This window comes from Leucoraja erinacea, chromosome 27, assembly GCF_028641065.1.
Source record: "Leucoraja erinacea ecotype New England chromosome 27, Leri_hhj_1, whole genome shotgun sequence".
Lineage (NCBI taxonomy): Eukaryota > Metazoa > Chordata > Chondrichthyes > Rajiformes > Rajidae > Leucoraja > Leucoraja erinaceus.
The window spans coordinates 27,466,316-27,482,809 of NC_073403.1; the positions used below are offsets into that span (position 1 = coordinate 27,466,316).

At 44.8% G+C, this 16,494-nt stretch overlaps 1 protein-coding gene across 1 annotated transcript in view; it reads right to left on the bottom strand.

Moving 5' to 3' along the window:
- Window positions 1-16,143, bottom strand: part of moto (minamoto) — a 55,018-nt gene extending 38,875 nt beyond the window's left edge. Inside the window, exons 1-2 of the mRNA XM_055657347.1 lie at window positions 15,943-16,143; window positions 10,898-11,023 (exon numbers count right to left, since the gene is read on the bottom strand). Coding sequence (XP_055513322.1) covers window positions 10,898-11,023; window positions 15,943-15,948 — 132 coding nt within the window. The 5' untranslated portion in view covers window positions 15,949-16,143. The remainder of the gene's footprint in view (window positions 1-10,897; window positions 11,024-15,942) is intronic.
- Window positions 16,144-16,494: the final 351 nt, after the last annotated feature.

Below are 16,494 nucleotides of genomic sequence, written 5' to 3' on the forward strand. Positions count from 1 at the left end.
AACAATGACTTTGTAATACGATAATTTACCATCTGTCCTCCTTAATTTTATATACTTCGGTTAAATCGCAGCTGAACCTCATCATCTCCAGGGAAAATAAACCCAATCTATGCAGTCGCTCCTTATTTACTGTTATGGTCCAGGTGAATCTCCTCTGCAGGCTAATTACTTCCTTTCTATAGTGTGGTAATACAATATAATGCAATATTCTAGTGTGGCTTAACTAATGTCTTATAAAGTTGTACACAACTCCCTGGTTCTTGTATTCTATGCCACGGCCAATGAAGGCAAGTATCTCACATACTTTACACCCTTATCCAACCATGCAGCCACTTTTTGGGATCTATGGACTTGTATCATTAGAATGTTTATAAACATTCCCTAGAACTGTACCATTTAACTCCACTTAATCTCCCCTTTATGACACAAACTGCATTCGTCAGGATTACATTTATTTTGCTCTGCCCAACTTTCCAGCCAATGTAATAATCAAATGGTGACCTAAATAACCAACCTCAATATCTACAGTACCTCCAATTTTTATATCATTTGCACATTTATGGTACCTCATACATTCACATTTTCATAAACATTTAGAATCCCCGTACCAAGCTTTGTGGTATACCTCTATTGGAAGACTTCTCATTGTTGGAGTCTCTGCTGCTTATTAACAAGCCAATTGTGGATCTAATTTGTCAGCCAGCCTGGATCCCAGAGGCTCTAACTTTCTGGACCAGGCTAACGTGCAAGTTCTTATTAAAGGCCTTCTGCCATCAATATACTTAGTTACCCCCTCAAAAATACATTCTAATTTGTAGGGGAGTAGAATTTCTAATTTGTAGGTGTTATTTTGTAGTACAAGGGGTCTACATTTGCTGTTATAGTACAGGAATATTCCTGTGAACATTCATACTCGTGGGCCAACTCTGCAGAGTTGCATTAGCAGAATTGTATCAGTAACTGGTAACTGGCTGCCATCTTCCAAAATTCTGTAGATTCTGTATTAGTTTCCAGAATAGAATGAGGTGGTTGTAACCCTACCATTTAAAATAGAAAGATGGAGGCATAGATATAGATGATGGAGAAAGAAAGAGGAGATGGGGAGAAAGAGATGGAGAGAGAGAGGGGGTGGAGAAAGAGAGAATGGATAGCGTAGAGAGAGAGAGAAGGTGGAGGAGAAATGAGAGGGAGATGGTGAGAGAGGAGGATGGATGAGAGAGGGAGATGGAGAGAGAGATGGAGAGAGAGGAGAGAGGATGGAGAGGAGAGGGATGTAGAGAGGAGAGAGATGGAGAGAGGAGGGGGGTGGGTGGAAGGAGGAGAGAGGGAGATGGAAAGGGGATTGAGAGGGGAGGGTGGAGAGATGGGGAGGAGGGAGAGAGGGAGATGTAGAGGGGGGAAATGGATAGAGGGGAAGATGGAATGTGAGATGGGAAGATGGAGAGAGGAGATGGAGAGAGGAGTTGGAGAGACTGGAGAGGAGGTGGAAAGGTAGAGACAGAGGAGGTGGAGACGGAGAGAGATAGAGGGGAGATGGAGAGAGGAGGGTGAGAAATGAAATAGGGAGATGGAGAGAGAGGGAGATGGAGAGACAGGGATTTGAGAGAGGGGATTGGAGAGAGGGGAAGATGGAGAGAGGAGAGGGGGATGGAGTGAGGAGAGGTGGAGAGAGGACAAGGGGGAGAGAGAGAGAGGGGGTGTAGAGAGGGGTGGGATAGAGAGAGAAGGGGATGGAGAGAAAGGGGGCGATGAAGAGAGGGGGAAATGGAGAGAGAGAGGGGGACATGGAGAGAGGGGGGAGGGATACTGATGGAGAGTGATGGGATGAAGAGAGGGGGCGTGTGAGGGGTGATGGAGAGAGGGGATGGAGAGTGGGGGAGGGATAGTGAGGGGGAGATGGAGAGTGAGAGGTGGGTAGATGGAGAGAGGGGGGAGATGGAGGAGATGGAGAAAGGGTATGGCGAGGGGAGATAGAGAGAGGCGGGAGATGGAGAGAGAGAGTTGAAGAAGGAGGGATAGGGGAGATGGATAGAGGAGATGGACAGAGACAGCGAAGCGACAAACGTCAAGGAGGAAAATGCTGGAATCTGTTGCCATGAGGATGGACATGGTAATGGAATCTACAGGAGACAAAGTGTTTAAGAAGGAACTGCAGATGCTGGAAAATCTAAGATAGACAAAAGTGCTGGAGAAACTCAGCGGGTGCAGCAGCATCTATGGAGCGAAGTAAATAGGCAATGTTTCGGGCCTAAACCCTTCTTCAGGCTGAATGTAGAGTGGGGGGTGGGTGTGCGGAGAAGAAAGGTGAAAGGAAGAGGAGCCAGAGGGCTGAGGGAGAGCTGAGAAGGGGAGGAGAGGAGACAGCAAGGGCTATCGGAAATTGGAGAAGTCACTGTTTGTACCGCTAGGGTGCAAACTGCCCAAGCGGAATATGAGGTGCTGCTCCTCCAATTTCCGGTGGTGCTCACTCTGGCCATGGAGGAGGCCCAGGACAAAAAGGTCAGATTCGGAATGGGAGGGAGAGTTGGAGTGCTGAGCCACAGGGAGATCAGGTTGGAGCACCAGGCCACTATCTCTAGCACCATCACTGACTTCATCCACTCCGGCTCCCTGCCCTCCCCAAGCCTCCGCAACCTCATTGTTCCCCAGCCCCAGCACGGCCCGATTTTACCTTCTCCCCAAAATCCACAAACCTGACTGTCCTGGTAGACCGATTGTCTCTGTCTGTTCGTGCCGTATCGAACTTACCTCCACATACCTCCGACTCCATCCTATCCCCCCTGGTTAAATCCCTCCTTACCTATGTTCAAGACACCTCACTCTCCGTCGTCTCCGGACATTCCGTTCTCTAGGCCCCCATCCCCTCATCTTCACCATGGACGTCCAGTCACTCTACACCTCCATCCCCCACCAGGAGTGTCTCAAAGCCCTCCAATTCTTCCTCTACCGGAGAACCAATCAATCCCCTTCTACAAATACTCTCCTCCGCCTAGCGGAGCTGGTCCTTACCCTTAATAACTTTTCGTTTGACTCCTCCCATTTCCTCCAAATACAAGGCGTAGCTATGGGCATGCGCATGGGCCCCAGCTATGCCTGCCTCTTTGTAAGGTACGTCGAACAATCCTTGTTCGAGATGTACCAGGGCCCCATCTCCAACTTCTACCTCCGCTATATCGACGATTACATTGGGGCTACTTTCTGCACCCACACACAATTGACTGACTTAATCCACTTCACCACTAACTTCCATTCGGCACTCAAATACACCTGGACCATTTCCGACACTTCCCTACCATTTCTTGACCTCACTATCTCCATCGCAGGTGATAGACTTCTGACCGACATCCACTATAAACCCACTGACTCCCATGGCTATCTAGACTACACTTCTTCCCACCCTGCTTCCTGTAAGGACTCCATCCCCAACTCCCAATTGCTCCATCTACGCCGCATCTGCTCCCAGGATGAGGTGTTCCACACCAGGGCATCGGAAATGTCCTCATTCTTCAGGGAATACCCCTACTATAGATGAGGCTCTCACCAGGGTCTCTTCAATTGTATTGTATTGTAATCAATACCCCGTAACACTGCTCTCTCTCCCCATCCCCCCCACTCGTAACAAGGGCAGAGTCCACATTGTCCTCACCTTTCACCCCACAAGCCGTCACATACAACAAATAGTCCTCCGTCATTTTCACCAACTCCAACGTGACCCCACCACTCGCCACATCTTTCCATCTCCCTCCTATCTGCTTTCCGCAAAGACCGCTCCCTCCATAACTCCCTGGTCAATTCTTCCCTTCCCTCCCGCACCACCCCCTCCCCGGGCACTTTCCCTTACAACCGCAAGAGATGCTACACTTGTCGCTTTACCTCCCCCTTCGACTCCATTCAAGGACCCAAGCAGTCATTCCAGGTGCGACAGAGGTTCACCTGCATCTCCTCCAACCTCATCTATTGCATCCGCTGCTCTAGATTTCAGCTGATCTACATCGGTGAGACCAAGCGTAGGCTTGGCGATCGTTTCGCCGAACACCTCCGCTCAGTCCGCGTTAACCAACCTGATCTCCCTGTGGCTCAGCACTTCAATTCCCCCTCCCATTCCGAATCCGATCTTTCTGTCCTAGGCCTCCTCCATGGCCAGAGTGAGCACCACCAGAAATTGGAGGAGCAGCACCTCATATTCCGCTTGGGCAGTTTGTACCCTAGCGGCATAAACATTGACCTCCAATTTCCGGTAGCCCTTGCTGTCTCCTCTTCTCCCTTTATCAGCTCTCCCTCAGCCCTCTTCTTCCTTTCTCCTTTCTTCGCATCCCCCCACATCAGTCTGAAGAAGGGTTTTGGCCCGAAACGTTGCCTACTTCCTTCGCTCCATAGATGCTGCTGCACCCGCTGAATTTCTCCTGCACTTTTATCTACCTTCTACAGTTGACAAGATTGATTTGGGTTCAAATCATTGTAAGTTAGCTAGCAATTACAAAGGCAAATGGTAAATTAATCCAAGAATTTGTATTTAAAAATCCAGGATTGACTGGACAGGTGCAGTGATGACAATGACCAACAAGGGAATACAAACAAAATAAGATGTCAGCCACTCAGAACAGAGATAACTTTCTTCACTTATAGAGTAATGAATCTTTGGAATTCTCAACAGATGACCACTGTAGAAACTCAGTTTCTGACAATATTCAAGACTCCGATATTTTTTTGGTTATTCAGTCATTCATAGAATGGATTGTTCAACATTCCTCACTCATTTCCCCTTTGGGCTTCTCCTACTCCTACTGGGAATCAGTCAGTGACTGTTATGATGCTCCGATAGTTAATTGAGTTGAACTTTCAAGGAATTAAAGTCCTTTTGGCTGCTAAATCCCCAAGTATGTTAACACTATGTGATGTGTTAATGCCATATTGTATAGGGTCAAAGCCACTCCACTTGCACAATCCTAGAAAAATCAAACAATTTTTGATGATTGCTGCTCTGTGTGAAATTAATAGAGAAATTTACCTACCTGTAGTAGGGTCAATCCTTTACCTCATGTAGAGAGTATGCTCTAACCTAAATGTCCACTACATCAGCTTGGAAAGATGCAAGAGCATTCAAGTTTGACTGTCAACGTGACTATAGTCTCTGGCTATGTAATTCTGAATCGTATAAATATAAGGTGATAATGGTGAAGCAAGTGAGAATACAGGTAGTAAGATTAAACGAGAACTTACCAGTTTGAAGTTTGATCTTCAGGAGGAGTTACGATGAGGGACTACGTGAAGAAGACCTCGTCCGTGCGCATGCGCGTCAATCTTCAAAGCAGCGGTGTGAAATCACAGATAATAATTACCGAAGCATAATAGTAAGGTACGTGAGACAAACATAACTTCCAGCTGATCTTTATGAAGGTGGGAGCGGAGGACACGTAGTCCCTCATCGTAACTCCTCACAAAATAAAGATCAAAATTCAAACTGGTAAGTTTTCGTTTAATCTTACTATTTTACTTCAGAGTCACGCGAGTGACTACGTGAAGATTTCAAAGCTCCGTGATTTCATGCTGTGAGAAACGAATCCACACAACCACAGCTGTTTCTATGACAAATGAGGGAAAACCTTCATAATGCATACAGTCATGACATTGATTTAAAACATGCCGATGCTGTTAATGAAGTAATAATCATAGTAACACCTCCCGGGTGGTACTATAAATAAAGTATGTAAATAGAGTTGCCAAATACCTTTGGTCTGGCATTGGGTTATTATAAAATGTTTGGAAAAACGAACCCATTCGTTTTTTACCATGCTTCAGCCGTTAGGATGTGATCCAATGGAACGTAAACAACCCTGGCTGCCGATGTTGCAGCAGCCCTGGTGCAGTGAGAACTGAAATCAGTATCTACTCCTGCATAGATGAACCCCGTTTTATCCCTGGACATCGTCTGACCGGATACGTTTTAAAACATTTTTTTTTTTAATAACAAGCATAGCAAGTTCAGAGCCTTGAAAAAACTCTTGGTGACCTTAACATATAGTTGTATATGTGTGCCCTCACATAGCCAAAGGTCCCTGGATATGCCTTGAACTATTTTCAGACCTGACATCCCTTCTGCTGTGCTTAAGTAATTATAAATATAAAATATATTTTATTTACAGATGTAATCATCCTGTCCCTTCGCAATATGTAGCGACGACACCTGTTGCGCTAACCCTGCACCAGTAGGATAACTACCTTATGAGAGCCGTCCAGACTTAAGGATGTAATTGGAGCCCTCTATGAAACAGTGATAACACAATGTCAGTATCCCTTACTGTCTTGTAATTGTCCTGGGAACTTTTGTTAAAGATATCCTTACAAACCTGATATCCGAGTTGAACCAACAGAGCGAGTCCCATTTGCTGCAGTAAATATGATGGGAAACACATTGACACCATTAATGGCCTTATCACTTAAATTATTGTCAAAAGACCAATTAACAATGAACTCCAAGACGTTCATAGTCTGTACCATTTTCAATGAAACATTAGCATTAAATAACACTTCCCATTTCCTGCAAAGAAATGTACTGTTTTTTGGTGCTATATCAGCACTCTGGAGTGAACACATACTTGGGTAAGTGTGCCAACTCCAGCCGTAGGGCAGTCTAATTCAGATACTGCAGAGCATAAATTGATTTTAACATGGAACGGCTGATTTCCCGAGCCATAACCTCTTATAAGGTTGTCTTATTATTCCCGACAAATCGGGAATTTAAGATGCATAGACCAATCCCTATATTGACCCTATACAATATGACAGTAGGAAATCTAAAGCGGGATCTTGAGGACTTTACTTGAAGACCCGACTGACCAGGCAAAATGGACGAAAATATAAACCATTCCTCCTCGTAGTGAGAATGTATCTTTCGCCACTCTTATGCCACATATTTTTTGCAACCTGTAAATAAGCATTGCAGCAACATATCAGTAAACGGTGTTCCATTGAACCCAAATCATAAATACTATGTGGTCCAACATCCATTCTGTGTTGTCATGATCTGTACTTGATAATACACCTGTGGCAAACAAAATTAGTTAAACCACAACAGGTTATTTTATTTTTACTTGATTGCACCCATGTGACCAACATATGCCACCATCATAGTGTATCAACCTGAAATTGAGCAAGCAGAAATAAGCATATTTGCTCAGTCACTCTTTTACCCATCGAATGCATGTAGGGTCTATAAATAGTTATCCCAATAACTGAAGAATTGATAATCATGCAAATCTCCGCCACATCCAAACTGGAGATGACATTCGCAATATCCTACGTTAGGCCATATTACTGTAATATTTTCTGACCAACTGCTGCATACTGGTTGTACATCATAGTGGCTTTGGTAGCTTCAGCTAGTACAATACAATACAATGTAATATAATAGTTTTATTCCTCACGCTGCACATAAGTGCAAGTGAAATGAATTTATCAGCAGCAGCAGTAGTAATAGTGTCAGTATATTAACAATGACTAACATGGCACTTTAGAATTTAGCATGATGTCAATTCTCCCACTTGCACAGCTGAATCACAGCTATATATTGCCAATTAGTCTTAATGACTAGCGGCTGATACTAACCACAGGGCTATTACAGATTTCTATAACTGTAATCTGTTGCCCAGAGCTGCGTCATAGGCCAATTAATAGCTAAAGCTAAATCCCAATAACCAACAAGTCTAATTGGTAACAACTGAATTTAACTGTATAGAAGATCCCAACCTCTTAAATATAGTTTGAGACTCCAAATGATCCCTGTAAATGTCACCTTATAAAATCAGTTGTTAATTAGCCATTTTTCATAATGACCAGGCCACTCCAAACATCATTTTTTTTTCCTGTCTTAAATGACAACTCTGGCCCAATTTTCGAACCTGTCTTGCAATACAGTCCTGGCCATAATGCTATATTCTGGCCCCAATTCTGGACTTGCTTTGCAAACAACTCTGACCATTTTACCAAGCCTGTTTTGAAGGCAATCCTGGCCATAATAATGAGCCTGCCTCAAAACACAATTCTGGCCCAATTCCAACCTGCTTTACATGGTTAGATGCCTCTAAGGAGATGATTATGTTTAATCATTCGTGAATTGTGCAATCAAGTGTAAATCTTACCAACTTGTAAGTGGTCTTTAGTTGCAGAATATATGGAGCCTCTGGCTGCTTTAATGCTGCCACCAGCTTTAGTGAACCGCTTACTGCTGATGCAAATGAGGCTTTGCCCGTTGTTGGCCTTGACTGGTCCAACAGCTTGTGCTTCGTCCTCCAAGTTTTCCCTGTTGGATGGGTTTTACCAGCGGCTGTCTTTAATGCCTGAGCTGTGTTCACTGCATTGTGTTGGGATAGCAAACCTTTCTGTCAGGCATGGTACTTTAGCTACATGCCCTGTCCCTTGGATATGCCCCATAGCTCAACCCTCAAACTCGGCATCAGATTTGTACTGACCCGGCATGCTCCCTGCTCTATAAAAGAGACGCGTTTTAAGGGGCCTTCTCTTTTATTTCTACTTTCCTCTTTCTCTCTTCCTTTTTTTTATTTTTTATATACACACTTCACGTTTTTCTACTCTCTACCATCTATTTTTCCACTTTTTCCCCTTTCTATTGCTTTCTTTTTCTTGTTCTGCTTACTTCTTTCTTATAACATAAAACTAGAGGTTGTACATAGAATGGATTACGGTATTACATAGTTGGCACCTAAAATTAGGTGCCACTGTACTGTTTTGTGCTGTATTAACTTCTAATAAAATAAAAAAAAAAAAAAAAAAAGAGACGCGTTAAGCAGCCCTATTACAAGGCGCTACTGGCACGGGCTCTCCATAGACCCTCGCTCCTTTCCCTAGAGGGAAACATAAAGCAGCCCTGTTACAAGGTGCTGCTGGCGCTGGCTCTAACATAAGCCTACACCACCATAGACTAGGCATGCATTTAAGCAGCCCTGTTACAAGGTGCTGCTGGTGCTGGCTCTTCCGTAGGCCAATGCTGTAATTAGTCTAGGCATCAACATGAAGCAGCCCCGTCAAAAAAGGTGCTGCTGGCGCTGGCTCTTCCATAGGCCTACGCTGCCATAGACTAGGCATATACTTTAAGCAGCCCTATTACAAGGCGCTGCTGGCGCTGGCTCTCCCATAGGCCAACGCTGCCATTAGCCTAGGCATCAACATGAAACAGCCCTGTCCAAAGGTGCTGCTGGCGCTAGCTGTCCTATAGGCCGGCACTGCCATAGACTAGGCATCAAACAACCCTATAGGCCGGCACTGCCATAGACTAGGCGTCAAGCAGCCCTGTTCCAAGGCGCTGCTGGCACGGGCTATCCCATAGGCCCACGCTGCCATAGACTAGGCATTCAAAATAAGCAGCCCTGTTCCAAGGCACAGACCCCTCCATAGGCCCACGCTGACACAACTCCCTAGTGTGTGTAGATGGAGCATCTTCTCCATTATTATTTCCATCCTAACCAATCTCAAAAATGTGTTTATACCTTACTGGAGGGGACCCTCCCAGCACTAATGCTGACCTTTGAGGTTAGTTTTTATCCCATATCCTGGGGACCACTGTGGTCTGGAAACGGTATTGCTGCTGGATTTCCCTACCCTGGGAACTCCAGCATCTGTATATTTTACCGGAGGGGAACCCTGCCGGTTCTGGGGCTGACTGTCTAATCGGTTTTACCCCACCATATCGGGGAACCCCACCATCTATATCTATTACCGGAGGGGAACCCTACCGGTATTACGGTTGACCGTCTGAACAGTTTTACCCCACTATATCGGAGAACCCCACCATTTATATCTATTACCGGAGGGGAACCCTCATGGCAATGGGGCTAACTGTTCTTTAAACGGAGCCTCCAGAGGAACCCACTCCTCTGAGAATACCATTTAATTTCAAAGTACCCGTAACTACCCGGGTCTCTGGCACTGCAAATCAGCAACTCTAATGCTGCTGTAGTGCAACTACAACTGGGATATTTCCCAGCATTTTTAAACATTAAAAAATTGCAGACCCGACTTACCAGCTATACTGGTTCCCTCGTCGGCCTCGCGAAGTACCGGCAGGAAACCTCTGTAAAAGAGGTTCCTGCACGAAATCTAAGAAAGGTAAGAAATAGAAACTGTACCTTCTTAGTTTAACTTACCGCTGGCAAGCAGGCGACATGCTTGCCAGTCCGGTGCCTCCGCCATGCGAACGACGATATGACGCGCATGCGCACGGACAGGGTCTTCTTCACGTAGTCACTCTCGTGACTCAGAAGTAAAATACACATTAATTAATTATCTGACCAACCATATATCATTTTAATCAAGGACTGAGAAGTGTAAAATGCAGTTGAACTAATCAGAAATGGAACGTGATTACAAAGGCCAAACTAAGAAAGGAGAAAAAGTAAAAATAGAAGTGAAAACATGATTTTAAAATGTTTCAAAGAACGATTAAGTAAATGCAAGAGAGAAGTTAACATTTTCAAGTTAGAGACCTTTCAAATACACTATTTCACTTAGTTAGCATATTCCATCCGCTTTTCACGCATCAGCAATCACAGTATTTTCTTTTGTTTTACTTCTAAACTTGTCCATGGAAAGGATTCTTGCAGTTAATAATGCTAATTTTGTGTATCCCGTTTAAAAAAAAAAGTGGTCAAAAAAGACCATGGTGCTATTTGCACGGAGCAAATGGCAAAGTAATACTTACAGCCCCTTTCAATCTAAAGGAAAATTGTACAGCAATGATGGCAGAAGTTATGAACTTACCATTATTTCCCCAAGTAAATTGGGTTCACTTTTTAGTTCAATTCTAATGAGTGAAGTATAACTTTAAATGTTATTTTATAACTAATGGTACAAAAGGTTCAGAAACAAATATTCATTTTTTTACCTGTGCTTTATAAGGGCTGAAGAATGAATTACAATTGACTAGAGCATCACCAAAGACATCTGTTGATCTGTTGTTAGCTTCAATGCCATTGTAGTAACGATTCACACTTTTTAAAATCGTTTTAGGCTAAAAAACAAACAATATCTTTATTTTCTTTATAAATAATCAAAACAAATAAATTAAGTAATTCATTTTTAAAAGTATAAGGAGAAAATATTATTTTTGAAATAAGCAACACATATAGGAGATTGAGTGAATTATAACTTTTCTACAAAAGAAGCAAGATTATGTTCTACTAAAACAACTTTACTAACGAGAACAGTAAATTTAATGCAGAGATGAGTATCTGTTTGTAAATTACAAAGGGCAGTGTTCACTACCATTCAGTTTTGGTTTAAATTGGATCATGCCGTTTTAAACATCCATCCTTTACGGGACGCCTTTGCCAAATTGTAATCAATAACGAGTTTCAATTTGCACTTTATATTTTTGCAGCAATTTGTTTTTTATTTAACATCCTCTGGAATTTGCAGTTTTCTGTGTCTCCATTCTACTGCTCCAGTGCAAAATCTCCTCAAAGCATGCATACTTTGAAGATGTTCTCCTCCTGTCTCCGACCCACGTTCTGGGAGATCCCCTTTCACTGCTCACCCCTCTGTGATTAGGTTTTACCTCATTCCCACCTTTCTTTTCCAGCCTTCTCCCCACTCCTCCAATCAGTCTGAAGAAATGACCCGAACCAAAATGTCTGCCCATTCCCTCCATAGATGCTGTCTGACTCGCTGAGTTCCTCCAGCACTCCGTTTTTTTTGCTCAAGATTCCAGCATCTGCAAGTTTCTTTGTCTTTAGAACATTGATCAGAATTATTACCATAATACAAACTATTCAAAATAAAATTCCACATAAACCACTGCAATTATATTTACTCAGTGGCATTGCAAAGCTGAGGGTCAATCAGGGATGTAAATAAACTAGAAACTTGTGACATTAAAATAAAAACAAATGCTAATCACAGTCAGAATTTTTAAACAATTTTTCAAGAAAGAAACAAAGTAAACTTTTTTGGATTAGTGACCTTTCAAAGATACACGTTTAAGAAAGATCTGCAGATGCTGGAAAAATCGAAGGTAGATAAAAATGCTGTCGAAACTCAGCAGGTGAGGCAGCATCTATAGAGCGAAGGAATAGGCGACGATTCGGGTCAAGATCCTTCTTCAGTCTGAAGAAGGGTCTCGAACCCAAATTTCGCTCCTTCGTTCAATAGATGCTGTTTCACCCGCTGAGTTTCTCCAGTATTTTTGTCTACTTTAAAAGATACACCTTCACTTAATTAGCACATATTAGCGTCTACATCATTTCTTTTGTTTTACATATTAAGTTCAAGTTCAAGTTACATTTATTGTCACATACACCAATTGGTGCAGTGAAATTTGAGTTACCATGCAGCAGACAAATAAGATGAACACAACACTATAGAATTTAACATAAAACATCCCCCACAGCGAAATCAACGTTTCCCATTGTGAGGGAAGGCAACAAAATTCAGTCATCTTCTTCTTGTTCACCCGTGGCCAGGGCCAATTGAGGCCTCCGCCGTCGCCGCAACGGCGGCCCGATGTTTCAGGCCCTCTCGCCGGGATGATCAGATGATTGGAGCTCCGGCGTCGGAAAGGAAGAACACTCTCAGCGCAGCTTGGAGTTTCCGAATCGGCAAATGTAACTCCAATTAATCAAATGCCACTTTCATAGAAACATAGAAATTAGGTGCAGGAGTAGGCCATTCGGCCCTTCGAGCCTGCACCGCCGTTCAATATGATCATGGCTGATCATCCAACTCAGTATCCCGTACCTGCCTTCTCTCCATACCCCCTAATCCCCTTAGCCACAAGGGCCACATCTAACTCCCTCTTAAATATAGCGACATGCTCCATTTCAACATGCTCCATTATTTTTGATTACCTCCATAGGTATGCATGAGCAATCAGACACTAAACACAAAATAGAGCTGCTACTATGCTTAATCCAAAAGATAGGCATCAATACTGAAATTTGGACCAATATGGAAGCTGCAAGATTGTTTTGAAGTAGCTAAAACATGAAGCTTTAAAATAAAAGACGAAATTCACGTAATATTTCCATCAAATCACGTTTCAAGTTTCCTTGTCCCATTAAAAAAAAATCCAATATTGCCTCAGTGTTCAAACAAATAATGAACTATTTGTTTTCTTCCTACACTGACTTATTACATTTCTGTTTTTTCAAACAGCAACAACGAACACATTATTCTCGCTATGTTCAGGACACAATTTGATTGTGTTCTATTTTATTTATTTTCTATTTGTGCTTTACAGCTTAATGTCCTTTGAGATTTATTGATTGCTACCTTGCATTGGACTTGATGAAGGAAATGACTATCACGGAAGTGTTGAAAATTTGATATTAAAGTAGAAAAGACTGTCAACATCCAGCAGGTCAGGCAGCATATATTGAAAGAAAAACAATTAATATTTAAGGTTGAACACCCTCCCTTTGCCTGATGAGTGTTTTTAATTTTATTTCAACTTATTAATTTGTGACTATCTCTTGAAGTCATAGCGGAGATATCTACTACAATTGGCACTGCTCTCATCGTCCCTGTTCACCAATATCTTAGACCCTGATAGTCATAGAATCGTACAGCACAGAAACAGGCATGTCTTTTGGCCCAATTTGCCCATGCTGACCAAGTTATCCCATCTACAATGTCCCACCTGCTCCTGTTTGGCCAACGCACCTCTATGCTTTTCCTACCCATGTAGCTATCCAAATGTCTTTTAATTATTGTTACAATACCTGTCTCAACTACCTCCTCTGGCAGTTAAATAAAAATAAATTAAAAGCACAATTTTTTTTTTTTAAACAATATTTCAGCTTCTTAATCAAACATTCACATTCCAATCTTTATTTGGACATGGATCAATGGTTCTTTATTGCCATGTATGCGTTGCACGGTGAAATTCTGGTTGCATAGCTCACACGAGAAGTTGGCATTATTTGGCACATTTAGATAGAAAAAGTCCAAAGTCCATATGCTGGATGCACTGGAGTGCCCCCGACCAGGTATGCCCAGGCCATTGCAGGGCCTCCTCCGTCACCCTCAAATAATTCAGCCCGCGAACTATTGTCCCCCTCCTCACCGATTGCTTTTGTGTCCCAGGGGGTGCTTCCTGCAGCCAACCTTGAAGGCACTGGAGGCAACATCACGGTCCCTCTCCTACCGGCCCACTCCTCGCATCTGTTGTCGCCAGCGGCTCCCTCCTCTTCAAGGCCAAGCACGACGGCTTCCGAGCTTCCCCCTGCAGGCAGCAGCCTTCTTCGTGGAGCCAAGCCACACCTGCCACCGCGCGTGGTCATGGATAGCCCGCCGGGTCTGTCTTTGGCTCTGCAGCACATCACGGGAGCCTTCTGCTGTGGAGCATTGTGGGAGTCTTCTGCCCTCGCCACGGCAGATCACGCTATTAAAATGATCTGACAATTCCTTAATATGATTTATTTTGTAAGTTTGTTGACAATCCAGCTGCTGCATTTGTCACCACAAATTTTGCATGACTAATCCCATCTGCCTGCATTTGGCCCATATCCCTCCATCCTTTCCTATCCATGTACCGTCCAAATGACATTTAAATGTTGTGATAGGACCTGCCTCAACTACCTCCTCATTCCATTATCCCATTACCCTCTGAGTGAAAAAGTTGCCCCTCAGGTTCCTATTAAATCTTTCCCTCTCATCTTAAAAAGTTATTTCATTACCTCTAGTTACTTAATTTCTCTTCCATTCCAGGTAATGTATTTATACTTGTGTAGGAAAGAACTGCAGATGCTGGTTTAAATCGAAGGTAGGCACAAAATGCTGGAGTAAATCAGCGGGACAGTTAGCATGAGAATGGGTGACGTTTCGGGTCAAGATCTATTTGTACATTCAGATATCATAAATGCTTTGGCTTCTCCAGTGTAACTCCAAGGGTTAAGAAAATCATAGGTGGCATGCTTCGAGGAAGAAAGTTCAATGCCGGCTTGAAATTGGATGTTGGGGGGGGGGGGGGGGGGGTGGGGGGGGGGCTTGCGGGAGGGAGCTTGAAGCTATTACACATCTCCCTACAGTACTCTTCCATTGCTTTGTGGAATGAGACTCCACACATTGCAATGCCCTTCTGGAAAATTTACCATGGATTTGGGGGTGTGGTTGTTCAATTGAATCATGTAAATGCGAGTTTCTCCAGCATTTTTGTCTTTGTAAATCCTTCTTTAGTTGGGGGATATTTTTAAGGCAGAAATTTACAAATTCTTGATTAGTACGGGTGTCAGGGGTTATGGGGAGAAGGCAGGAGAATGGGGTTGAGAGGGCAAGATAGATCAGCCATGATTAAATGGCAGTGTAGACCTCATGGGCCGAATGGCCTGATTCTGCTCCTATGTATGGAAGTATGGAAAGCTGAGTGGCTGGCAGATGGGGGCCAAACCAGTGCGCCACTACCCCCCCCCCCCCCCCCCCACCCCCTTCAGGCGCGTGCCCGTGGGTGGCCGCGCGCCCACCCGCTCCAGGCGCTCGCCGCTTTGGCCAGAAGAGCGCGGGGCTCGCGCAGCGGCCGCGGTTGCTGGCGAAGGCCGATTGCGGGCACCCCATCGACCCCGAAACCGGCCCATCGCCATCCCCGGCCTCTGCCCCGGCATGAGGAGACAGGTCCTCCCTCCTTCCCCACGTAACTCGACGCCGGCACCTTCTCCCGTCAGACCCCACCCTCCAAACTGCCACCCTTCAAATCGACTAAAATCCGCCGGCCACTCGAAGCCCAAGTCTTCCCTCCCCATCCCACAACAACAAAAAACTGTTTTAGGAGGGAGTAAACGACGCCATAAACCCAACATCTTGTTATGTCTGCATTAAAAAAACTAAGTTCGAAGGGCCGGCGTCCGTGAAAGGCTGTTCGGCAGATGACATTAAAATGACGGGGCTGGGCTCTAATTTGAAAACCGAAGTTCCTCGCCGTGAGTGAAGGGATCTCACCTCCATGTGGCCCCTCGGTTGGTCTGGCTGTGGCGAAGAGAGCGGGCTGCTGAGGCGCGATGTGGGGCGGACGGGGTGTGAAAGGGGCTCAGCCGCGTCTCGTCGGGAGCAGTCGCCACGCCGGTCTCACCCATCTGCTGCCCATTCACTGACTGACTGAGTGCGGGGCGGGGCGGGGCGGGCGGGGACCGTTGGGGGGAGGGAGGAGGGGGAAGGGGGAGGGGGGGGGGGGGGGGCGGGGGTGGGGGCAGCTCGCGTTCGAGCACACGCGCCGAGTGGACGATCGACGCTCGCGCCCCTTCCCGCGCTTTAACGCCCTGCTGGGCGGGGCGGGGGCGCGAGGGGCCGAGCGGCCGTGAGGCGACGCCTGGCCCTCGGCACCACGACCAACGCTTCCCGCGAGGTAAGAACATGCAAGGCCGTTAAAGGGAGCTTCGAATTTTTAAACGAGGCGGCGATTATGCGCCACCCTCAACCGTGTGATTTAATGGACGTGGAGAGGATGTTTCCAATAGTGGGAGAACCGAGGACCAGAGGTCATAGCCTCAGAAT